General features: G+C 40.0%; 1 protein-coding gene and 1 long non-coding RNA gene across 11 annotated transcripts in view; both read right to left on the bottom strand.

Annotated features, from left to right (window-relative positions):
- The window catches only part of ERC1 (ELKS/RAB6-interacting/CAST family member 1), a 309043-nt gene that overhangs the window by 281500 nt on the left and 155 nt on the right, over positions 1-27388 (bottom strand). For 9 of the 10 annotated variants that reach the window (XM_066990214.1, XM_066990218.1, XM_066990216.1 and 6 more), the window contains exon 2: positions 16967-17798. In XM_066990214.1, the coding sequence (XP_066846315.1) occupies positions 16967-17635 (669 nt within the window). In that variant the 5' untranslated portion in view covers positions 17636-17798. Of the gene's footprint in view, positions 1-16966; positions 17799-27206; positions 27328-27388 lie in introns of those variants that run through there. The other variant, XM_048058840.2, reaches the window with a different exon arrangement.
- Positions 7029-16960, bottom strand: LOC106030943 (uncharacterized). Its single transcript, XR_001204034.3, has 2 exons — positions 12118-16960; positions 7029-7377 (listed from the first exon to the last, which is right to left on the bottom strand). It is a non-coding gene; the product is annotated as an uncharacterized lncRNA (long non-coding RNA).

The following is a 27388-nucleotide window of genomic DNA, read 5'->3' as shown; positions in this document are numbered from 1 at the left end:
GCAGGGTCAGCTATGAGATTACAACAAGTTTCTCAGGACTTTATCCAATCAGGTCTTGAAAACCACCAAGGTTTTTCTCATATCTGATCAGAACTTTTATGCCCATTGTTTCTCACCCTTCCAGCATGCAACACTGTGAAGAGCCTGGTTCCACCTCCTCAATAACCTCCTTATAGTACAGACTGCTATTAGGTCTGAAGACCTCCTCCAGGGTAAGCAAAGCCCATTTCCTCAGCTTCTTCCCACAAGGCCTGTACTTCAGCCCACTACCCAGCTTGGTACCCCTCCAAAGAACTCACTAATTTGTATCTTCTTTGGATAGGGCAGCCCAAATCTGGATACAATATTCTACACATGGTTTCACAAGTGCTAAGCTGAAGGAGATAATGACTTCATCTGTTCGTAATAGCCTCCTCCTCCACTGCCAGGGCACACTCCTGGCTCACACTCAACTGGCTGTCCACCAGGCCCCCCAGATCCTTTTCTGCAGAGCTGCTTCCCACTCAGCCCATCCCCATCCTCTGTTTCTGCAGGGGGCCTTCTTCCCACTCATTGCTGCTGAATCTCTAAGACTCCAGCCTGCTCATTCCTGCAGATTAGGTCTCTCTGACCAGCAGCTTTGCCCTAGAACATATCAACTAGTCCGCCCTGCTTGGTGTCATCGGCAATCTTAATGAAAGTTGACCACTTTCATCCAGGTCACTGATAAAGATGTTAATCAGGACTCATCTCATTACAAGAAATGGAGTAGATGTTAACTCATTAGTCACTACCCAGGGTCTGAACACGCAAACAGCTTTTTACCCATGTGTCTGGCCAACCACTTTGACCATAGCATTCTAATCAGAGTTATGACAATATTGTGGGAGACTGTGATGAAAGCCTTGCTAAAGGCAATGTAAATGATACCCGGTTCCTTATTCCACAAATTCAGCCATTTTATCAGAGAAGGCAGTGAGGTCAGGCATTATTTACTCTTGGTAAATTCATGCTGACTGTTCCCTTCTTGTCTTTCACTTGTGCTGAAATGTTTTCAAAAAGGACTCATCCCGCAGAATTCCCAGGGACTTGAAGTGAGGCACACCAGCCTGTGATCCCATGCCTTATCTTTTGACCTAGACTGAAGACCAGATAACATCTACATTTCCCCAGTTGTTTGAGACCCCTTTGCAATTTCCATAGTCTTTTAAAGATGAGAGGAATAAGCCTTCCACTAGCATCAGCCAGCAATCTCAGCACCCTCAGTTTCATCCCATGATCTCACACGGATCAAGTTCTTCCAAGTAATCCCTGACTCAATGCTCATTCAATTCACTGCTGGTAGGTCTCCTTGAACCCAGGCTCTCATCAAAAAGGCCTGGTAGATCTTCTAGAGTACCTCAGCAGACTTGCATAGCACAGAAAGATGCAACATTTTGTTCAGATGTGTTATCTCTCTATTTGCATACTGTGGGAGAATGTAGGAAGCCAAGTGGGAAGGTTGAAGAGATTGAGTAATCGATCTAGGGGCTCAAGACTAGTCTGCATTTCACATTAAGAGTTCTTGAATAAATGTCTCAGTTCCACATCCAGGAGTTAAGAAAAGAATTCTTCATTCCTTTCCTCCATACTCGCCCAAGAATAGTAATTTTTCAGAAACTGAAGCATATTTTTACTCAGTTTATAAAACTGAAAGGAAAATTCTATCGTGATCTCCTGTTTCTGTCCATACGCTGTCTGGAAACAGATATTTTGAGTAGGAAATAAGTGAGATTTATTTTGTTCTAGAGTTTATTACAAAACATGTTTTACAGTAATAAAAACATCATTATAGTTCTAAGGCTATATCTCAAATTTATTTCTTTCAGCCTTGTTTAAGGAACAAATTCAGATGAAAAGGAACCCTTTTTTCCAAATCACTCCAACCAGAACGGTTCCCTGACACTCACTTCATCTGAAGCTATATAAAACCAGTACAACCAAGAGGGGACAGCCATGCCAAGTTATATAAGGTTAATGATAGTGGAAACACAGCACTTTAAAAAGCAAATTCCATCCAAGAACTACATTAAAAATATGTGCCAAGTTCAGGACTTCCTATTAATTGGATGGCTTCATATTGAGCTAATTCTGCTTTATTCTACATATGTTGAATGTGTTCTCACATTTTTATAATACCAACTGTTCTTCATTTGGTACAGAGACTGAATGGTGCTAATTAGGGGACTAAAATTGTATTGATTGTAACCACTGGTATTATCCACAGCAAGTGGTAATTAAAGATCCATCAAGAACAAGCAGAAAACTTAGATCAGTGGGAAAATACAATTAAGGCAACAGCTATTTTTTGCTTTTGTTTTTCTGTTTTTTTTTCTTTTTTTTTTTTCCAGAGAGTTCTTGTCAGGTGTCAATCATCAAATTGGTCAAACATTTCCCTACAATTTATGACACTCACACTCTTCTGTTGGAGACCTGACTAACGGACATTCAGAAAATGTACAAATCACAGTCAATATAAAATGTGCCTTGAACATGAGGTATTATAAAATCTCCATGATAAAAAGGGCTCTTCTTGTTTCCATGCAGGCCATTTAGATGTGTAGCTTGGATACACATGGGTGTGCACCTTAGGGCGTAATCTGTTGCACAAAAAAATCAACTTGTGCAATTTAAATGATTCCAGTATCAAAAGTGATGTAAGAGCAATTGCGCTACTCATCTCCTAACAGCTAGCCCAACACTGAAGGGAGAAAAGAAAGGACACGTATTTAAAAAACAAGAAAACAGCCCCAAAGACCACAAATCAAGAGATAAAGTTCTTTGGAAAGAAAAAAAAAAATCAGTTTTAGCTATCAAGTATTGCATATGAGGCTGCAGCTAATAATTACTATTTACTTCATTTAGCAGTACATCTCTCATGCCTTGTGCTTAATGTTTTCCATAGGTTTCCTCTTCTCATGATTTAACGTTGTACTGTTTAATATCACCTTTCAACGATGAAAAAAATGATGTGACAGACATTAATTCAGAACATGTTAAGAATACGTTAGAAAGGAAGAAGCTTCCTACTGGAAATTTAATCAGCTTATGACAGTAATAACAGTTTTGTAACCTGAAGAAATACTAATACAGCATTGCTCATTACTTGTACTTCTGGTTTACGACTTACCATACAAGGGAACACATAGCATAAGTTACACCTGGCAGAACTTCAACCAGTTACTTTAGGATTAATAAAGACCATAAGCCACCAAATTCAAGTAGTCATGTGCTACCTTTTTAATTATGAAATATCTCACTACCTATTCTGATTTCCACTGGTTAAATTAATAAAAAAATATCTATCTGAAGGGGACATTAAGGGCAGAAATATTGTCCATAAAATAAGAATTTTCACTTTAAAAAAAAATCCCCTCTTGGAATGAAAAAGCTGTGAAAATATAAAAATATTGGAGTTAATATGACCCATTTTTCTGGAATAAATGTTATTTCTGCATTTTTGTAGTCTGCTATTCATGAAACACTCACTGTCTGATCAGATATGAAGTCCAAAAAAATTGCAGTGTTCAGCAGCAAAATCTCATCTCATTCTTTCAACTACACACAAGTCTGTATTGCACAGTGACCCATCCTGTTATTGATACACTAAAAATTAAAAATACTAAAAATTGATACCTCCCCTTACATGATTAACAAAATTAACTGTTACAGTTGCTCAATTACAGAGAAATACATGTTAACTCTGCAGGACAGATAAAGATCAACACATTCAAGAAAAGGTAGGAAAGATAAAATATATCCTGCTTCAAATCTTAGCTATGGATATGGTAGAGCTCCTATGAATACGTATCTGAAGAGCTCACAATACTTAATACATCCAATTACCTTATGAAGAAGGAGGCAATTTTGCTTTCTGATGGTTAGCATTGAGGACAAAAATCCTCCAATATCTCAAACTACAGCAACCACTAACTGCGTGATTTTGAATAATCACATTATATCTAACCCAATTTAATGGTTTGGAAACATTTTACAATATGCATTCACTGACAGAAATAATACTTATCTTCCTGAGTGCTGAAATACTTAACTTCATCAGTATTTAAGTTCCTTTGAAGGCTCAAGCATTAGAAATTATACAAATGTGACTATATCCACAACAGCCTTTTATTTTGCAGCAGTGGCACTGTCTGAAAGATCCTCAGATAGTCCCTACTTGTCATGTGTTGGTTGGTTTCACACAACAGTTTTGGTGCGCATGAACTAAGTATGTATCAAAGGAAACTAAAGGAGCAGCTCTGCTTGAGATGCATACTAAATGCATCCCAATCTCTAATGGAGAAACAAGGTGAACTATGAATCACCCCTTTGGATAGCATAAAATCACACGTGCAGTAGGTTTAACAGCCAAACTGCACGCAGCATACATGAAGAGGTCATAGCACCAACAACTGTTTATCTATAATCGGGTGTTAAGGTGTTACTGCACCAAATAACTTGCTAACACATTCAACCAGTGAAGTACAGACCTACTTTTTCCAGACCAGCCTTCAAAGACTGTCTAGCATTCAGCACTTCACAAGGAAACATTAACATCTGTATTAACTGTAGAGGGAAGTGAATTAATGATTTCTTCCACAGGTTCCCGGTTTTTCAGATTAAAGAAGTCTGACATGAAACACTATAAATGGTTAATTAACAAAAAAGTGATGCTAAACATGAATTCATGATGATTCTCACAATGAAAAGAGACAGACCTCAGACCTCTTAAAGGCAGACAGATTTGAGCTGATTCAGCCAAATGGAAAGAAGAAAAATCATTTCTGAATAACTATATGCTAAATTGATTCCGCTTTGGGAAAACAAAGCATGCAGTTTTAAAAGGCTAGCCTTGAATGCATTCCCAGCCTTAGCAAAAAGTAAAAGCTTTTGCTAGATAGAAATGCTCACTTGGAACTTTCCTTAAATAGCAAACGTTAGATTTTGAATCTTTTTTCTAGGGGGATGGGAGATAGAATGTAATGACAGTACAACCATCAAATTCATTCAACTGTCACATTCAAATGTGAGGTGCAAAGTCCGATTTTAAAGTCAAATTGTGAAGATATTTAGTGATTTAAAACCATAATGCACAAAAAAAGCCATGTTTTGTAAGAGAAATGTTTTATAAGCCATTAGAGCTGGAAATAATCATGGAACTGCTAGTAGGATCTCACTAGCATGTTACACAATTGCAAAAAGCAGACACCTCTGATATTACATACAAACCATAACCTGAGCACACAGCAGTACCCACATTCACTTCAACTCTTGGTCAAATATGTGCACAGAACTTGAATCGTGGCCAAAGCACACTTATTAAAATTTTTCTTAGCGTCAAAACCATCTGCTAGTTCAAACCAGCATGAATTTGTTGTTAAGAAAAGTTTGGATCAACTCATTTTATTGCAAAATAGGGGTTAGGGTGTTGTTGTTGTTGTTTTTCCCTCCAAAACACAGCGCTGAAGATAATTCCATTCCTTGGAACCTTCCACACAATGAATGAGACCAGAGTAAGTCCAAACGCTCTCTGCAAAGAGGATTACAAAATGGTTGAGTGTTTCATTTTTCTTCTCTCACAAGAAATGCTTTTGATTGCATATATATAGCATAATATTTGCTTTCTAATATGAAAGTATATCTATGCTTCCTTAGAAAGTTCCCTCCTTTGAGTAACTAGGCTTAGGGATCTATTAAAATGGTTACACATTAACAGGCTCACAACCATATGGCCAAACTTGACCTATCAAATACCAGCTGAAGTAGAAAGCCTTAAAAATTGTCCTCCAAATCAAAGCATAATAATAATAATAATTTGATTTTACTCAACTGGCCAATAAAGACTGAGAAATTTCACAATCCTCAAAAATAAGCAGATCCTGTGGGTTCCCATTAATACATTAATCTGGATAGCATTAACCTCCAGAAACATCTATATCCGTTAATTTTAACACATACAAAAGAAAGTTTTCAGATATGCACATGTACTTGTTACCCTGATGTAGACCACACAAAGATTGCCATGCTTGGTCAAATTAAAGAATTATCTAGATTTTTTACTTATGCCCTCTCCCAGAGTTCTTCTCTCCTTCTTCATCAGAATCACTGAGCAGAACTATCAGAAAAGCACTGAAGTCTTGATTTTATGCTCTAATCTGTTACTGTGCTCTACATGGTAAACACAGCGAAGTTATTTGTATTCTTAAACTCAACAGGGACAAATAATGAGTCACTGTACAGTGTGATTCTCCACATTTAGTCAAATGAAGGAGATAAGCCAGTTGCTTCCTAACACTCTGGTGCAGGGCATAGCATTTCCTAATAATTACTTAATTAAAAGCTTTTACTATAAAGCTGTTTTTATTTGCTCCCACTTCCTTTTTCTAGGATTCTTCTGGGGTTTATCATTTCACTTAATCCTAATCCTTTTGTCATCCTCTGCATGGATTTGTTTCTATTATCCAGCAAACACCAAAACCACTTGCCAAAACCATTTTAAGGAACTTCATATATACGTTTCTAGTCAACGTAAAAGCCAGACCCATAGTTAAGTCTTACTATGAACTGAGGGATTTCTTGTGGATCAGATAAAAAACCTGTGTGCCACAAGGCTTCCATAAAACAAAACTTAGCCTTAAAAGAGAAAGGAGCAAATCATGATCTAAATGCTCCACTCTTTCTATACCTACAATGCAAATAAAACCCCCCTTTTTCTTCTGTATAAGAGGAAAACAAATCCAAGTCCCCTTCCATTTGTGTGCATAAGATGCACCTTCTGGCTCTTGAAAAGGAGGAAAAATACTTTCATTTTGTACCCTACTTGCAAGAAATTATTCAGTTTCAGCATTATATAGAAACCTTCAACCATAAAATCTAGCTCCCCACGGGGGAGCTGAAAGGATCTAGCCTGGGTTGCAGAAGTATGACCTCTCTTAAAGACAATGTCTGTCATCAATCTACTGCTTCTTTAGATCCATTCTAAGGCGTGAATTGATTACAGAACATCAGCATCATCTACAAATAAAACTTTATTTTCATAGCACATTGGAGTTTCTTAGCTCTGTTACTTCTGACATTTCTAACATTTCCAGTAAAAGCTTAAGTAAAGTTCCAGTAAAGCTTTGGCACAATGCTCCAAATCCTTTAGCAAATCAAGCGTTTAGTATTTAACACTTCAACTTCTCAAAAAAGATGTAGTCAGAAGAATAAACCTCATGGAGGCTTATAACTAAGACTGCATGCTGGAACAGGCCATGTGGGTATCTTGTCTCACTGGTGAGGAAAGCTCTGGTTTTCTCTAGTTGCTTTTGTTGCTTCATGGTTTATTTCTGTTCATCTGAGAACTGATATCCAGTTATACTGTAGAAGACATAATTAATTAGGCCAATGGTAATGTATATAATTACATATATAATTATGCTTATATATATATAATATATACACACACATATATATGCTTTGTTTTCTCATAGTGACAAGGGTGATCTGCTATGGGACATGGTTACCTTCAGCATCAGGACTTGTTACCTTCAGTATCAGGACTTGTTAAGCCAAGATGAGCACATGAGGACATTACAGGTCCTCACAGACATGCTACTACACAAACATTTGTTTTAAAAGCTTTTCTCTCCCCTCAGTCAGAAATAAGCATCTGCAATTTGGGGCACAATTCCACTAGGAAAAAACAAACAAACAAACAAAACAGACCATTACTCAAGACTCCTGTAAAGGAAAAGGGTACATAAGGCTCACTGTACCACAATAGAGAATGTAGGACTTGCTTCCCAGTACTCTCCTCGCTCCCATCTTAAATGCCAGGAGCAATCAGCTATTGAAGAATCAGAACCTGTACACAGTACCTGAAGAAAAAAAGATTTTCACCTCTGAATGGTGGCAGTTCAGGTGCTGCCTTGGCTTAATGGCCAGGAAAAAGCAACCAAAGCGATCAGAAGAAATACATGACCCTTTATTCTTTGGAATCCATATCTGCATCTAACTAGAGGACCACCTCAAAAGTCACCAAGTAGCTAGTATCTGACAAGGATCAAAACCCCATAAACTTAATGTCAGTCACTGCTTCCTCATGTAGAAATCCGTGAGGGAATCCATGTAGAAATCTTATGTCTGTGAAATGCCTAGATGTCAAAGGAGTATTTAGTGAAGTGCCTACTCCTTGATAGTGCTGCTCTTAAGAACATGAAGTATTTATTGGCCAGGAAAAAAACAACCATATTTAGCTTTGATACAGATACCAATGAGACTTAGTTAATCTTGAACTACCGTTCTTTACTTGCTTGTTTTTTCCAAACCTTAGACTGCCTCCCTGCTTCTCTCCTCAGCCAAATGGGGTAGGGATGCAAGGGGTAAAAATAGAAGGCAAGAAGCAGTAAAGGGCTGTCCTGTAGAAGAAAGGGATAGCAACACACTATAGAACCTCAAAACAATGCAGGTACACAGCAGAAGATGTTAACAAAGCACTGTCTTAGAAAAATAGAATTTATTGTAACTTCTCTGCTTATTTGCAAAGCACTGAAGAAGATCTTTCTATTGGACAGCTGACCTCCATCCCTTTCTCCCTCCCTCAAGAAAAAGCATGTTTTCCTTGTGTTACGCACGAGATTAGAAAAGTCTTCACCCCTATAAACTAGTCTTACCTTGCATGCTTGCAATGGACTGCCTGAGATCACTGGGAAACCATATATTGCTTTTAAATCACTTTTGATGTTGTGGAATCAAATCCTGGAAGAATCTAAATGCCTTTGAACAGTTTCTCACCCTTGCTGACTTACAGTATTTATTTTCCAAGACACTGACAAGAATCATTAGATCTTAAAAGCAATCCACACAGGAGATGCAGGCAGCATAAAACAGCAAGGACTCAATCATTTCCCTCCATTTCAAAAGGATTCTTGACCAGCAGTCCCCACTCAGAGAAAAGCGAAAGACCACCAATGTGCACACATTTAAGCCATTTAAAAACAATAGGAAATAGTAATGATACATATATCATTTTTTTTAAAAGCTTATATATAAGCAAGTAGGAATTTTTAGCACAACCATCAAAAACTTAGGTTTACCAATGATAGTATATTACTTAGCATTCCAGTTTACAAATGAAGTTGCTGAAATTAAACTGAAGAAGCCAATCACATGGTATTTATTCCAGTAGCTGTTATACACTGCTGGAAGTTGAACTTCTCTAATTTCTGATGCAACGATCACTGGAAGAACTCTTAACAGGTGTTCTGTGCCAGTATTTTGGCATCTGATTAAGCTAATTTCAATTAGCACACGTGCAATAGGACGAGTATTTTATGCTTTTAATTTATTTATTTATTTTAAAAGAATCCAGTCTCTTCCAAGGGTGAATCCATAAAATGACTTTCTTAATGGAGTTCAACTGAAAAAATTCAATTCTCATTAAAATTCTTCAAGTACCGATCTAGATATTGCTAATGAATCCTTCCATATATTCTTTCTTTTCTTTATGATTTAAATGTAAACACCAACTCTGCAGTTGCAAACCATTATTTATACTGGTGTGCTTCAGTTTCTGTCAATCAGGGCAAAAGTTTTTGGTGTTTAATCCAAGGCTTTAAAAAAAAATACTATCATTCCATTAGGATAAATAAAGGAAAACAAACTATTTAAGTATTCTTTGGAAGCAAAGGTGACCATACAGGACAACACAACAGGGCATGACTGAGTTGCAAAGCTGTTAATGCACGAACTACTTCCACTTTGCAGTCTAAGGTACTACTGCAACCACTAGGCAGGTCGATCAGATTAACTCACATCAACACAGAATGATACTAACCATACTTTTCCTTGGATTTTGTTCACTACAAAAGGTGACTATGGTCTTTCCAAGAGGGCCAAATATAAATCTCCAAATACTGTCTAAAGACAGTTATGTGTATCTTGTGGGTTATGAAACTAATTTTTGCTGAAAAGACTTTCTTTTCAAGGTGTAAATTATCTTCAGGAAACAAAACTGAGGTACAGTTATGACCCTCTGCATTCAGAATTCTTGCCTTTGTTCATTAGATTATGCCAAAATAATACAGAAAAAAAAAATACAAAGTACTATCAATGTAGGAAAAAACAAATCTGTAGTACAAGATAGCTATGCATACCTGCTGACGTGCCATTGTAATTTGATTTCTGTCAAGAAGCTCAAATCACCAGAGATCACTGCTACCTTTGATAACTTATCCAACACAGTAATTGCTTTCTGAGTACAGAAATGTCACTTCTAAACTCTTTTGCTCTCTAGCCTTTATCTGAGACTATCATATATAGAGAAATGTATTTACCCTAAATACATAAAGCTTCTGTCTTACCAATGGCTCAAGCATTACATAGACCGTTAACAAGATCTCGGGTACCTACTGTGCTTAAAAAAAAAAAGTATTCCTTCCAACTATGAGCTTAGGGATGGTGGCCCACTCTACTATGGGCCACCTTCAAGTCTATAAGACTTTCTAAAATCACCAGACTGGGGGGAAAAAAAGAAAAAAAGCTGCTCAATTTCAATTTTTGGCCTGGAAGGCATACATGAAGACTGGCATATGTATAATCGGTAGCGCTTCAACCCTTTTTCCATGGACTGGCAGTTCCATCAGAAGTGCTCCTCTCCTTTCTACTTAAATCAATACCACCCAGAAAAAGACAGACACACAAGAATACTAGATTTAGTATTAGAAAGCTCTAAGAGCAGTACAAGACCTCTACTAAAATGAACAGTAATGTAGGAATATCTCTGCGCTACTGCTATCAGCTCTCACTGTTCAGCTGCTCACCGAGTGACTAGCAGGAAGCTCGATCTGTTCCAAACCTGAGCCTGACACAGTTTCAAGATATATACCACATACTTTAGATAAAGAAAGAACACTTTAGGGGGAAAAAAAAATAAGGGAAAACAACTCAAATACCAGAATTAAGATAATGGCAAAAAAAAATTAAAAAAATCTAGAGAAATCTAGTAATTCAGACATGACTTTTCAAAAATATACATACTGAACGGTGGAACAATATGCCCCAACCCCAGTTAGGGAGCTGAACAGCCTCACTGAAGAGCAGACAAAGAATTTTAAATAGCAGAGTAGGGGAACAGAGTCTGCTATAGGTTACTTCAAGTAATCCCTCTGCTAGCTTAACTGCAAAAAGCACAGGTAAACTACTAAAGAAGTTCAACTGATGCCACCCACTTTATTAAAAGCTGCTTTTAAGTTGGTAGTGTTCCCCTTGTTTTTTTAATGAATCAAGTAGGGACCAGCTGTTCAGCCTATGCTAAAGTTAAAAGCAACTCAAAGATGGTTTTAGCTTATTAAGAAACATGGGAGAAAAGGAGCATTAGGGAACTTTGATAAGCACAAAAAGTCTGATTTTTCTTTCCTGATAGAACTGCAAAGAAGCAGAACACAGAAGAGCCATCTCTTAGTATATTAAGTGACAATTTCTGAATGCCCTACACAGTGCTGCAACTTCATAAATGTTTCATATTAAGCACTCTTCAGGAGATAGCTTTGAGTTACTCTAAAAGAGAATTAAGTTATAATGTCACGTTTCAACTGAGGAAAGACAGAGGGAACCTCAAAGCTAGCAGTTTTCTAGAGAAATGACAGATCTGTCATTGCCAAAATTATTTAAGTGTGATGTTGTGGGATACAGATAATGACTTTAAGCAATGACTATGGAACTGCATATGGCACAATTAAAGAATCTAGCTTTCTGTCAACTAATAACCAACTCAAGAATGGTACTAGTATTAGAAAGATACAGTATTAGGACAAACAAATCAAAACTTTTTGTTTTGTTTAGTTATATATTTAAAAAGTAAAATCAGTGGAGAGGGAGAATGAATCTGATTTTACTCTTTAGAAGTTCAGCCAGTCTGACAACAGCAGCACCCAAAGCATTTAAGAAACTAACTTATGGATGACTGTGTTAAACAGTGAGATGCCCATTCTATGCGGTTGTTAAATGGAGACCACTTCTGACTGCAAGGATGTGATCACAAAAATCTGGAGAAGACTGCTGGAGAACACCAGCCACATTTTCCATCTCAATGAAGCAGAATATTCTGTAAGCGCTTACCCCAAGTAAGGTGAAATTCCTTTCAGACATATTTTCTTGGTTAAACTCTCTCACTCAGACATCCAAGGCCTCTAACCACAAAAAGACCACAAAAATACATCAAAGCAGAAAGATGTTTTCAGCCGTACCGCGCTATTTCAGCCAAAACATAACTCAGATCTCAAACTGATCAGACAATGCGGTTAATTTCAATGCAGGGTGCTAGACATCAAGTTTGCACTGCACTAGTTATTTTTAAGGACAATGACCTTGGTATATACAAGTTTCATCTGAAAGGAGTTCCTTTTTTCTCTCTAGTTCCACGTAGCCCATCACTGTCCAGTTTTTAGGGAAGTTATCACAGTGCCAAAAAACCCTCTGTTTTCCCTTCACTCTTCTGGCTTATAATGAAGAGATTTTCAGGTAACCTTTAAACCACACTCACACTAAAAAAAGAAAAAAAAAAAACTACTTTTCAACTCAGAGAAATACACTTCCTACGAAATCATGCTGAGGAGAGCAACACCATGCCAAGCTCCTGTTTATTGGCTCCATCAGTTCCTCCCTGGATATGCATGTGTTTGTTAACTTTTGAGAAATCATCTGGACTCTGCTTCTGACTTTTTGTAAAGTGTAGCTGGATAACTAACCCACACCAGACTGCAAGCTACTGTATTTTTCCAAGAACCTGCTAACTCCAGGAATATTTTCCATTTTAAGTTCTGATCTCCTCAAAATGAGATGACAATGACATTCCCCATTTACCAAAATAAAGTACTTTGTCTCTTCAAGATCAGTAACAAAGGATGAAAATGAAGTTCAGCATATGCTATGCTCCACAGCTGTTAATATTTGCTCAGAGTAGCTGATGAATACAGCTGTGCTGCATCACAGCTGAAAACACCTCAACTGAGCAAGGCTTAAGCAGTCTCAAACCAAGCGAGGGCTACATGGATGCATGTGCATTACATTTTCAATATTATATCTAAGTTAGCCCTGCTAAGTAACATACTCTTTAATCTCCCTGTTAGTTTTTTCAGGAGTTCTGTTCCAATAATCACCATTTATTTGCACACGTTCACAAGAAATAGGAAAGAAAACTCAGACACCAATGCATGTTTCACAGGAGACTGAGGTAGCAATTAACCAAAGCTCATGTTTTCACATTTTTAATTTCCAGGACTAAAAGACAACAAAGTCTTTCAAAGTTGAGGTGACAAGAACAGTAGTAAAAAAAATCCAATCAGAGACAATCAAGTGTGCAGAGAGGAGTAAAGAGCCAAGATCACAGCAAAGAGATTGCGATGACTATCAGATAATGGCAAGAGTCAGCCAGCATCCTGGCTCTGTGAGTCAAGGCAGTTTTTAAACAATGCATTTGTCCTTAGCTAAACTTAATATACCAGACAAGTCCTGCTCATGCAAAAAGGCTTTATTGAAAGGGATGTGCTGAAATACTGGTATAGAGATCTAACATAATAGTTCCTGCAAGTACACTGAAAGATAATATAGCAGGAATATATTAAACTTTTTTGGGGGAGTGTAGAGGGTGGTAATGAACAGATTTTTCAGGTCCCCAACAGATCAGAGAAATCCCTTGTTCAGTGTCTAAACAGACAAGTCTGTTTAATTACAGTAAATCCTATTAAACTGATCTTCCTTATAAAGGCTGAAGTGACCACTTCCAACAGGCTATAGAAGACATAATGAATTCAGAGTTTAATTAGGACACACTGTTAGCTAACTATAATCTATTAATTAGCATTCTTAGTTTTTACAGCTCATTGCAATAATACCCTTTTACTTTTAAATTGCACCCTTCTCTTTTTGGACCAAAGTTACACAATTCTACCAGTGTGGTAGTAATTATAGTGATTGCCTAGAGAACAGCAGCCTGGAAATATCTGTAAATGTTTAATTAGGGGATAAAGGAAAGAAAAAAAAATCCCTCAGATAGCGAAATCAGTGTTCTCCAATCTAAACATATTCAGTAACTACTTAATCCATTCTAAACCAAATTCATTTTTCTTGCCAGATTTTCCGAGCATTCTCAGGTGTCAAAACTGATTTGATAAAAATGTTGTCACTTTCAAAGACGTTCTCTTCAACATGAAAACAGAACTTTAAAACCATGAAAAGGGAATTTGGGGTTTTAAATACCCACCTGCAGCTGAAATACAAGCAGCACCAGAAAGCTGAGTGAATGGCATTTCATGTTTTCATTATACAGATGCACCAGCATCCTGGTTTTGGCTGGGATAGAGTTAATTTTTTTTATAGTAGCTGGTGTGGTGCTGTGTTTGGATTTAGGATGAGAATAATGTTGATAACACATGGATGTTTTAGCTGTTGCAGAGCAGCGCTTACATCAAGCCAAGGACTTCTCAGCTTCTTGTGCTGCCCTGCCAGCAAGGAGATTGGGGATGCAGCAGGAGCTGGGAGGGGAGGCAGCCAGGACAGCTGACCCCAGCTGGCCAAAGGGATGTCCTGTGCCACGTGGCATCATGATCGGCAGTAAAACTGGGAAGCACTGGCTGGGGGGGACTGCTGTTGCTCAGGGACTGGCTGGGCATCAGTTGGCTGGTGTTGAACAAATGCATTTTGCGTCACTTTTTTTGTTGCTGTTGTTTCTTTTCTTTGTGTTTGTTGTTTTGTGTGTGTGGTTTGGTTTTTTTTGCTTTCTTATTAAACTGTCCATCTCAACGCACAAGTTCTCACACTTTCACCCTTTCCAATTCTTCCCCCATCCCACTGGAGGGGGTAGCGAGCAAACATCTGTTTGGCACTTGTGGTTTAACCCGGCTGGCAGCTAAACACCACACAGCCGTTCGCTCACCCTCCCCCCTCCCTCTCTGGGATGGGGGAAAGAAACAGGAAAGTGAAGCCGGTGAGTTGAGATAAAGACAGTTTATTAAGACAGGAATATAATAATAACAATAATAATAATAATAGTGATAATGATAATAGTATTAATAATAATAATGTGTACGAAACAAGTGATGCACAATGCAATTGCTCACCACCCGCTGACCGATGCCCAGCCTATCCCCGAGCAGCCGGCCCCCCCCACCCCGGCCAGCCACCCCTATATATTGTTTAGCATGACGTCAGATGGTATGGAATACCCCTTTGGCCAGTTTGGGTCAGCTGTCCTGGGTCTGTCCCCTCCCAGCTCCTGCTGCACCCCCAGCCTGCTCGCTGGCAGGACAGAGCGAGAAGCCGAAAAGTCCTTGGCCTGGTGTAAGCACTGCTCTGCAACAATTAAAACATCGGCATGTTATCAGCGCTCTTCTCATCCTAATCCAAAACATAGCACCCTACCAGCTACTATGAGGAAAAATTAACTCTGTCCTAACTGGAACCAGGACACACTTAACTACTTACCAGTTTAAACCACAACAACCAGTATAACTGAAATCTTCACTGGGCTACTCCTAAGAAAATACTTATGTAATAAAATTATTTAACTTTAGGTTTTTTCCAACAAGACACGAAAATGAATAGAAAATATCACACATATTAACAAGTACCACGCTGTGGTACTATCATTCAGTAAGAATACAGTTATAACTGCATAGATTCATTAAATTGTTTCATGCTAACTCAGAAAAAGCAACTTACTGTATTCAATTAAGTTTTTTAAAAAGTGAAGAGTCGAGAGAGTTTCAGTGCAGCAGATTATCACTAACCAAAAGGAATCTACTATTTAAGTCACAGGTCACCTGAAAGTATAGTGTAACATGTCAAGTACTACCAGTACTATTTTTTTCCTCTAGCACTTTCCTTCTCCCTTTCATCTTCCCAAGCAAAACCAAAAAAAGCACTGCCTAAAATAGTAAATATACCTAAACAGCTTCAAAAACATGACCATGCTTGAATTACAGAGGCCATTTCATTAAACCTTCTTGGATACTTTAAAAACTTTAAAAAAGGGAAAGTAATTTTTCCATGGTGAGGGCTGACATGCATTTCAGGGAAACTTTCAGAACTGGACACTGGGCCTGTTTTCCATGAGGGTAGTGAGGTTTCTTACTGTTTGGCCACAAACAACTAAACAGGAGTATACCAGTAGCTACTTCAGGATTAAGCTAGCAAAAAGGTCTAGATGAGCAAACCGAAAAAACTTACTGTAAGTAGAGTCGACTACAAAGAGACCTCAATTTTAACCAACATCTCGGGTTTATTTTAATCTAGAGATGCTTGTAAGACAGACAAGACAAAAGACACCCAAGATTCTCTGTTCTTCTGCCTGTTCTGTAACTAGCCAGACCACTACAAAAAAAAAAACTGTAAAGTACTTTATGACAGTTGCATAACAAGATATGCACTGCTTATGACAAAAGATGAACAGGTATTAAACAGTATTACTTAAATGTAGCCAAGAATGCCGTTTATGTATTTGTGAAAGCTGTGGGACTGTAGGTTTTAACTAGAGATCTAAATTAAGACCAGTGTCATGTGAAGTTTGTTTTACTGGCAATATGTCAACATTCAGCACCATTCCGCTGCATTTGGGGTCAGCAGTTAGTACATTCTGCCTCTCAGAGAATGCTTCATGAGGTAAGCACTACAGAAATGATTATGAGCAGGTTAAATTACTTCCAAAGGGAAAGCAAGTGGTTAGCATCAATCCCAGAAAAGAAGATGATAAAGAAAAAACACAAGAAGCAGAAACGAGCACTGAAGAGGAAGCTTACAAGTCTGACAAGAAACATTTAAAAAGAGGCTTGCAACTTGAAAACATTTTAATCATACCAATTGCCTGGGAGAAGCACCAAAATAATTTAGCTGTCTGTGTGACATGCAAGCTTATTAAACTCATTTAAATCATGCTACTGCACTAACACAACAGTAACATTAGATAACAAACCTGGTTTTCTTCTTGCAAAACTCTATACTGTTCCTTCCAAATGGTGATTTTTGAAGCTTCATCTTTCCTCAGAGCTCTCTCTTTTTTTAGCTCAGGGCTCCAGAAGGTCTTGATACTGTTCATGGAAGAACTCAGCTTGCTCTCTTTCACCTCCACATCCTTGCGAAGCAGATCATTTTCCCTTAATACTTCTTTGAGTTGTGTCTGCAGATCCATTATTGTGTTATCCCTGGCCTGGCGCAGCGAGTGAGGCACGGTGGATGCCATACTCACTGGAGGGAGATGGTGCTCTCCAAATGCAATAGTATCGCTGGCAACTCCACTACTGGCAATGTTAGGGCTGCTACCCATTGCAGTCATCCTAACACCGTAAGGCAGCCGCCCCCCAGATCGGCCCAAAGTCATGGTGCTTTTCGGGGTGTCTGCACCCACATTCTCATGGTCACTTAGATACATAGGGCCAGATGTAGCATAGGCAGCGTTTAAGGACTGGATATTTTCCATAGAAAGGGTTTTCCCACTGCCGCCCCCAGTACTGCTCCCAGAACTGCCTCCTGTGCTGTTGGTTCGACGATGGCCCAAGCGTGGTGACCGTGGCAGCCTTGGTGAACGCCCTGGGCTCTGGTTGCTTGGCTCAACCTTGCCAACTGACCGAGCACTTCCATACATGATTAAGCTGGTGGTGTGAGGCAGTTAGACAGGCATAAATCTGGGATGGAAAGTCCTACGAAGTTCTTCCGTGGTTATAAGTCAGCTTAAGGCCAATCACAACTTATAAAAGATCCATTTGTCCATCTTTGGAGTCACATGCTCACGATGTTCAGGACCATATCTGTGCCAAGAAAAAGAACATATTAAAGATCCAGTTTATCAGAAAATATTTCATCCCATGTTAGAATAAGAGCATATTCTACTACCATTGCATTCCTCCAGCATCCTTTTAATTCCCACCAGCAATAAAAGTGATCTTTTATTTCAACCCTAACAGTTGAACTCAAAAAGGAACTTCTTTTCTTGTTTTTCTGTTGTCATGTTATAAAGGTAAAGAGAATGAAAACCTCATCAGTTTTCAAGCCATAATTTTGTTGATCATGATCTGAACTCTACAAACGCTGAGAAACTTTTTTCCCCACTGTTTCTAACTCACCCTTATCCTTTACCTGTTACTTTTCTGAGTAAAAGAGACTTAACCAAAATTTAAACCTCATTCAGTTGTATTTTTTCTTTCAAGCACTGCTAGCTCCTGTAGGACAGTTTCTAAATCCAGTGCGTACCTACACTGAAATGGTTCCAATCTCGTACTTGTTCTCTAAACAAGACTTAAATCTTTGTTCGGGTTAAATAAATATTTTAATCAAAATATACTTCTCATTTATCAGCTCAGATTAATTCTATTAAATGCTATCATTCCAACCGCAGGGACCTCTCCAAAAATAGAACAGTATGACAACACCATGCTGCAGTTCCCCCTCCCTGTTATTTTAAATATGGATATACAGCAAAATTCCTTATTTTATGCATATTTTGCCATTCTGTAAGTGTGCTAGCAAGTACCTCTTTGGTACAGGCACTGGGCTGACACCACAGATAGTCAAGATCTATCACAACGGCAAGAAACAGGGATGAAATCTACTCTCATGACCGAGCTACAGCACTGTAGGACTATTCCCACCACTACCCAGTTCTCACTTTTTTTTTTAATTTATTTTTCCAGTAAAAACTATTTCAAGTCACTGTTGGGCTCAACTAAAATCAAAAATAAAACAAGACTGAAAGATTTCTGGTCTGATCTCTCCCCATTTGGTGAAAGATGACCTAGTGGTGTCCAAAGTCACCATATATATCGTAACATCTCTCCTTTCACACTGGCTTTCATCCAACCTCACCTTCTGCTAGGAAGTTTGGTTTGCCAGATATTAGGAATCAATCAATATTTGCAGCTCCTATTGCTGAGGGCATGTTTATGAGTTGGGCAAGCAGACAAAATATTACAGTTAAGAGAAGAGTACACTTACAAAAAAAATGTAGAACTTGGGGAGTGTGAGGGGAAGGTAGAGGAGGGTTGAAAACATTAAAAAAGTATTTGAAAAGTACTGGATGAGGGTAGAAAACAAGGGGGAGGTAGAAGTCTGATGAAGAAAAGACATGATTCTTGCTCTCAGAAAAGAGTCACTACAGGAACACAATGCAAGAAACTGTTTAAACATGGAGTTTTAAATCACAAAACAAGATCAGAGTAGAACAGCTTCATTTACACGCTATTTCATGGAAAATACAACAGCATGAGTAATTTTACAAAGCTTATTGTGTAGCTGCTACTGTGCTTCATAAGCAGTGCTCAAGAAGTTCAAGTGCTCACTTTTTCTTTTTTTTTTTTTTTTAAATAAGCGACAACCATAGCTACTCTGCTCAGTCTAGCAACAACATTGCTATGGAGCATTTTAAGCACACACATTTTAAGCATATGTAAAGTAAAAGAGGCCATGGAAAGATAGCCAGTGGCACTAATAATTGAAGTTATTTGTTTTTTAAAAACAAGTTACAGATAGGAAGTTTCTTATACTTCAGCCAGGTATCCTTATGCAAAACGGTACAGAAATACAAACTACGAAACAGTGCTGACTTTGTTACACTGGAGTAACTTCAATAATCAAGACACTGTGCCCCAGATCTGGAAAGAAAACACTTTTTCCAAACAGAAAAGCTAGTTCAGACTAATCTCAGTGTTTGAGACATCTAAATGCTAAAAATGCTGCAATAGCAACCACTGAGCACTCAAAACAAGTTAGATATTTCTCTGACGTTACAGAAATTATGTTCATCTGAGAGCTTGTCTTTATAAGGATTCTCACAAAAATTAATCCACAGTCCTTAATTTGCTAGAAACTCACCACTGTAAATCACTGTGAACACTCATTCACTTAAACAGCTTTAAATGTTTCTGCCCAAACCAAAAATGTTTTATTTCATAAGTTTTAGCTAAAGCACTCTCCCCTCCAAAAACATGAAGTTTAAATGTTGCTACCAGTAAGTTACTGAAGCATGCAGAAGCATCACCGAGTAAGTGCTTAACGACACGCAAGAAGCATGCAAAAGATTTTAGAGCATTTCTAATGAGTTAATCAACCCCGAAAAGAGAAAAAAAAAAGTTTAAACTCATGGAATTACTCTCTTTACTTTAGGTAATATTTTGTCAAACTATTCATAGCTTTTGAATGAATGAAAGCGACTAGTGTCCTTGGCAGGAAAGTCACTTCCCACGCAGCTGAACGGAGCTGGTCGCACACAAGGCGCGGTTCCGCGGTGATGCCACACAGCAGGCAGCAGATTAATCCTCTTCCAGCGTAGCTGAAAACACCAGTTCTATACTAGCTCATCTCCTACCCCTTTTTCACAGGCAGGCATCCTCTCTATTAGTCCAAAAATAATAATAAATTAAGGAATTCAATCTATGAATAGCAACTGCTAGAATTTGCTACTGACTTAGAACATCATCAGATGTACAGACAGGACTCAGAGTGGGCACACGTGACACTCAGAGAAAGACATCAATTCCGTACATTACAGTGCACTCACGTTTCAAAACAAACAAACAAACAAAAATAACCAACCAAAAAAAAGGTCTTTGGAAACAAGAAAACCTAACCCACCACTACTTCTCTCGGAGTAAGAACTTTCATTATATAATTTTTAGACTTGAAATTTGTGACTATTCCAAATACTAACTAAATGCACCTTTCCAATCATGTTCCAGTATTTTCACTAACACAGAAACTTGTCATGGTTCAAGAAAAAAAATCACATTACAAGATAAATCATCTCAATTCCTCTTTTTAGATTTATTTTTTTTCTAGTAGCATTCTTCACTGGCCATTTCATTTTACTGCTATTAGGAATCCAGAAGCAGAAGTAGTTAAGAGAAATCACACCAGCAAGAACATCTTTCACCCTGGAAACAGCAAAGTGAAGGAAATGACAGAAATGCCTCCTCTCATTTGCAATAGCAATTGATCAGGAAGAAGAAAGTTATAGATCTCTTCCAGTAATACAAGCATGGAAGACTTCAGAAAGCGCCATAACCAGAAAAGTTCGTTTTTCAATATTCTAGCATTTTATTACGAGTCTCAGAAGTAGGGCCTCTTATCTTTCATGAATCCAAGATGCAGCACTTTTTTTTTTCCTCTGTGACTTGAGGTTTACTTGCAGATAGATCATCCCTTAACCTTACAGGGTGGTCAAAACCACAAGGAACACTGTTGAACAGTGACATGAATGCTTTGCAAATTTCCCTGTTGGTTTTAAAAATTTTCAGTCTTTTCTGTCAATACAGGAAGCCTCACCTATGATTACAAAGAAAGATTATAAGCTGAAAGTGCTTAAAAAAAATAATAATAAAGTGCTGAGGTCAGTGCTAAACCATTTTTCCCCTCAAGGTACGATGCATACTTCCACAGCTACGAAACAAAACTCTTTTGTTCACTCTTCATTCAGTGAACAAAAGCTTCCAAACGGTATCATATCTGCAAGCTAATTAAAAATAATCCTAAAAAATTAACATCAGTCAAGCCAAAAACACCATACAGGTACCTAGAGATCGGCATAGCAGCTTTGCCAGTACAGAGACATGCAATCAACCTGCTTTAGGTATTAGTTGTAAATGCCATCTTGTGATCATGAACGAGATGAACAACGAGAATGGTAAAAAAAAAAAAATGTATAGTCTGACAAACATTTAAACGTACTACAGTGTAACTCATGGCAACTAAAATGAATCAATTTCATTAACAGAGCCCAGTTACGCCCAGTGAAAAGCAACAGAGGATCGAGTCTCCTTCAAAACAGCAAAGCAGCTACTGCTCCAAGAAGTCTCTCAATATCCAGAGCCATGCATCAGTACAAGTGGTTAACTACCTACTGCCCCAGAAGCCAGCATGCTGAAAGAGCAGGCAAACCGAACCTGCACAGCTTCACGGAAATGTATGTGTACGGCAGTTACAAAGTGAGGGAAGGCATGAACAGGTACGCTAGTTTTGTGAAAAGATGTAGTGGTTTTCAACAAAAGGGCTTATTCAGGCATTCTAGAAGTGTAAGAATTTCTGGAGGGACCAGATTAATATCAGCTTCAGGATAAAGAACCCAACAAAATGAGATGCATTTACCAACAGTCACACTCAGCCCCTATTTCTAGCATCGGATGTGAACCAATGGCTCGGAAAGCAGACATTCCTGGCTACACCTATCAGAAAACCTCTGTTAATGGTGCTTCAGTTTTGTCAATCTCCAGAGAATCTTTCTTATAAATATATAAAGCCTCTCACACTCCTTCCCAACTCCCAGATCTCCAGGAAAAACAGTAATAACACAGTAACTACTTTTAGGTAAGGAAGCAAACCAAATACAGAAAAATGTATTGCAGAAGCGTAGGAATATCCCTGCTTACATTCGCTAAAACAAAAAGACTTTAAGGATAACCTTTGCAGCCTTCAGTAGGTAATGCTTCCTCAGAACTGGTTTGCTGCAGTTTCCATTCAGGACTGCCACAAGCTGATGGACAAAAACACGTACAGAGCTAGCTCTGTAAGAGCATCACTACCCAATACTCAGCAACCAAGCAGTCCAACAGTGAATGAGGCAGGAAAACCCATCTTACAGCACAGTGACGCCTCCAGTGTCTCACATCAGTCACATACTCAGCTTCCAGAAGAATGAGCTTGCCTGTTCATTCCCTGTTTGCAGAAGGAGAGCTTTGTATGTCAGTTCTACTACAGCAACAAAGAAGTCAGCTTTTCCAAGGGTGGTCTGAATCTGACAATGTAGCGATGCAGACACACTGGACTTCATTAACAAAGGTATCAATTTTTCTCAATTAATACCCTCACAGTTAATCAAGATATGCAGTAGGACCTGGACTTTCCTGTTACTTTCTGGAGTGCGCCCCAAATTACAAAAGCCAGGGTATGCACTTTTTATAAAGAATGAAGATAAATGATATTTATCTTCCAGTTTGACTTCTAGGCTTGGAAGTTATTAGGTTTATCTGTCCTTTAGGTTTGACTTTTAGATTTGCAAAGTCAGAAAGCTTACCAGTTTTTATAGCAAATTAGTGACTACTACACAGTAAAAGGGCAGAAGAAAATTATCTTGGAAATTGTTTGCAAGCCAGCCAATGCTGGATACAAGGCACTGAACCCGTGGAATTCAGGGTTGTTTATCCATATCAAAATACTTTTATCCTCGCAGCCTTGACTGCAAGAAAGCAAGGGAGATTAACATAACTAAGACAGAAAGACGACAGAAAAGTTACTCTTCATATTACGAATGATTCTCATTCCTGGATGTGTATGAATAGATGCCAAAGCACCAACATCTGTTTATGTCCAAGCTTTTTTAGTGTGCTGTGTTTTTTGTTTTTTTGAGTTCACCTACTTGAACATCTGCTGAGTTGACTGAAAGTCATGGTGCCCTTATTCTGCTTCAATGAACATAAGAAAATGTAAATTGATGTGTTCTCCCTCGCATATGTAGACAAAGAAATCTTCCTAAAAAAAAGAATCTCAAAAATCACTGAGAACGTGGCTTTGACATTTTGAAAATCATGTTCTGTAAAAGGCAGGCATCCGTAAACTCTGACCCTAACATTCTAAGGAAAATCCCAGCAGTCACGCATTAAAGGCGTGTTTTGTTGCTAAACCTAACTGACACTCCTGTTACACGTTTTCTGAATTGGGGAGGTTAGCATAAATGGTACGCATGCACTTTAAATCACCGCATAACATGGAAACATCTTGATTATCTGTCCTTTGTAGATACTGTTCTGTTTCCCATTCTTCTCTTCCACGCTTTCAAGGTATTACACCCAGAACACACTGAATACAAACCAGAACAATTCACTGGCTTCCTAGTGAAGTTCTGCCTCCTAAGCATACATTTCCTTTCATGAGATCTACTTGCTCCGCAAGAAGGACACGACTAGGACGACAGAACATGCCCTACTCTACAGCAGCTTCTCTGCAAAAGCAATTTCAGTTGATATCAGGTTTTGCTGCTTATAATTCCAATTATTATTGGAAATGATAAAGGCACAAAGGGTACATTTTCACCATCACAGCCTCATTCCTTTACATCTTCCTTCCTAAAAACTGAGAGCACAAAAAGAAAAAGCTCACTATTATTACAAAGATGCACACATTTCAGCTACAGCTTCGTTCACTCCTATTTACGTACTCTGTGATACACCACTTGCTTATAAGCATTTTTTCTTACAGCTCTTGAGGTCAGCCTCAACTAGCGAGGGAACACAAGGTACTACTGATATTTCTAAAGGCCTTATCTCATTTTTCAGACTAAGGTGGTTCTGCTCACAACAAACTAAGAGTTAACCTGTCACTACATTTGCTTGCACAAGCAAATTCCTCCCCCTTGTCAGGTAGCTGTGTGCCAGTAAAAATTTTTCTGTCTTCCACAGGAGAGCGGGGCACACAGTTCTTAAGACTATCTGGACACCACGCTTAAAGGTTTCACAGGTACAGCAGAAGCCTTGGACACTGTTCAAGCACCTATTCGCTCCTTCAGTTTTGTCTTTCACTAGCGGCATCAAATTTGTTACAAGGTGATTGGCACGTGGTGCAGATACCATCCCACACCATGAATCAGCTTCAGTTGCGGGTTCTTGTCTGGGTTTACCAGAGATTGGACCAGATGGTCCCTCTCAGCCCTACCTTCTTAACACTGATATGCTTTGACAGGTCCACAGGCACATCGGGATTTGTGCTGGGCAACGAATGGGAGCTAAGTCCCTAAATTTAAAGTAAGTATGGGACAAAACCAACAAAATTTGGTATGCCTTATTTTTTTTTTTAAAAAAAAAAAAGACACTAAGACAAGAAGCAACAGAAGTCAGAGTGTGCACGTAAACTTATTAGTGGTGAAACAGCCCTAACTAAAATAATTTTCATTCTTCAATTACCTAGGAGGTTAAAGACCTGTAGACATGGATTTGCTGTGTACAGCTAGAGGTTGTAGCCTGATTTTCAGTGTACCGTCAATAAATACTGTGCACATGTAGTACACGTGGCTGTTTCTCTTTCTCCCCCAAGGTGGCACGCAACTAACAGCCAACTTCCCAGTACTGAAATCAGTAAGAAACAACCCTGAAAGTGATAGAGATGCTTTGAAAACCCAGAAGTACCTAGAAGCACTGCTGAATCTGCATAGACAGCTAGCCTAGGCTCTCCACAGGTAACATCAGTGCAAAGCGTGCTCCTTCTACAGAATTAGAACACAGAATGGGACCTTAGAGACCTTCTGGTTCCAACCCCCTGGCACGGGCAGGGACACCACCCACTAGATCAGGTTGACCAAGGCCCATCCATCCTGGCCTTGAACACCTCCAGGGATGGGGCAGCCACAGCTTCTCTGGGCATCTCTAGATCTTTCTCTTAACATCTCTAGATGTTTCTCTTAGGAAACATCACTTTTCTTAAATCAACACTGGATTTTCTAGGCTCTCTTGGTCTATTGCTGCTATACAACAGCCCACAGGGTGACACAGTTACTCCAGCTTAAGTAGACGCCAACTGATAGACGACTCCTCACCTGAGTGCTCATACTGCAGGGTAGCCAGCAAGGATCACCAACATTAATAATTCTAGCAACTGGTTTGATTATTTGAACAGCTGTGTCCACGCATCCATAAAGTTCTGGGCGTACCATGCTCAGATAAAACAAGCTAGACCTGGTGAACCTACCTACAATTTTCAAAAGCCTTATCCAAGGAAGGATAACTGGGAGCGGTGAGGGGAATAACAGTGGAAGAGTATCCCGCTGCGCAAAATAAGGAGTAATAGCAAGGAACTCATGCACTGGCTACGATCGTATGGTCAAATATTTCTATTCATACAGCAACACAGAAGACTGCTATCAGGAACTGAGAAAGTGGCAGACTCAGGAAAAAAAAGTTTCCTTCATGACCAAGATTGCAATTTAGTAAAAAGGTACAAGCCACGTACCTGCTTTTGTGCCAGTCAGGCATTAACTGGATGGTAGAGATGAAACAAAATGTGGACAAAATTTTATAAATGGTCAGGCTCAAAAACCCCAATGCTAAGACTTAGGAAAAATATGACGCCTTCATATAGCCCACATAACATAAACCCAAAGAGAAGGAAAACTGCTAACATCCTTGGAGCGACCTGATTACAGCAAAATTGGCATGGTGTACAATGTGGAGAAAGTTCAAATTATATCGAATATCATGACAGACTCAGGTTTTACCCAGCAGATCCGCAACTTTTTCTAGTTGAAGCCCTTCTTATGGATAGGATAAGATAGATAAGCACCAACAATTGCGTTACTAACTCTGCTCGTGCTAGCATGGGCAAGGTGGTGATTTTTCTCCTCTAGCCTTGCTTGACATGCTGTAAGGGTGCTGACTCATACGTGACCCCAAACTGGGGCACGCATCTGAGCTTCTGCAGTTTTCAACCCAAAATACCCATGCGTGCTTTACAGGGATATGTCAGGCTGCAGTAACTCAGGAGGAGACGTATGTTCAGCCACCTACTGCTACAGATGCAGCGCTCTCTGGGACAAAAGGAGGGCAAGGCAGAGGGTGGAGGTTACCGCTTCAGACATCCTAGCTGGCCATTTGCTAAGAACCGGAGCTGTGCAGTCAGACTAGACAACTTTTTCTGGCTACAACCTGTTGGGTTTGAGGCAACACATTATTCACCCGACCTCCACCGACGTGTCCCCAGAAGGAGTCCGGATAAGACGCAGAGCATTCGCTGCCCTTCCCACCCGCTCTGTTTCGGCGCCCCCGCTGCCCGTGCTCTCGGGGCTCCACGCGCCGCCTCCCCACCTCCGCGGCCGCCCCTTGACACCTTGCCCCGTCTCCAGCCCCCCCCGGTTCCGCGGGGCTCTCGCTCGGCGCACGCCCGGCGGGGCCAGCTGCCCGCCCTGCCGCAGGGCTGCCGGCGGAACGAGCCGCGCGGGCGGCACCGGGGGCTGGCGGCACGGCCGAGACGGATGCGGCGGCTCCCGGCAGATGCCGGGACAAAGCCCGGTGCCCGCTGACACCCCCTGGGCAGGGCAGGGCAGGGCAGGGCCGGACGGACGCACGGACACACGGACCGGAGCGGTGACAGCGTGCGGGGCCCGGCAGGGGCGAGGCCCCGCTCCCCGCTCCCCCCCCGCCGCCTTCCCCCGGCCCTGGCGGTCTCCCCGCCGCCCCCGGACCCACCTGAGCGGCGGCTCCCCGGCCGCCAGGCCCCGCCGCAGCCCCGGCACGGCCCTGCCCGGCGGCTGCCCGCGGCTACCGGCTCCCGCAGGCCCCGCCCCGCCGCTGGCTCCCCCCAGCGGCCGGTAAGGAGCGGCGGCAGCGGCGGCGGCGCCCCCTCCCTCCCCTGCGGCCCCCGGCCCCCA

This window comes from Anser cygnoides, chromosome 1, assembly GCF_040182565.1.
Source record: "Anser cygnoides isolate HZ-2024a breed goose chromosome 1, Taihu_goose_T2T_genome, whole genome shotgun sequence".
Lineage (NCBI taxonomy): Eukaryota > Metazoa > Chordata > Aves > Anseriformes > Anatidae > Anser > Anser cygnoides.
This window is presented reverse-complemented; position numbering and strand designations above follow the sequence as displayed.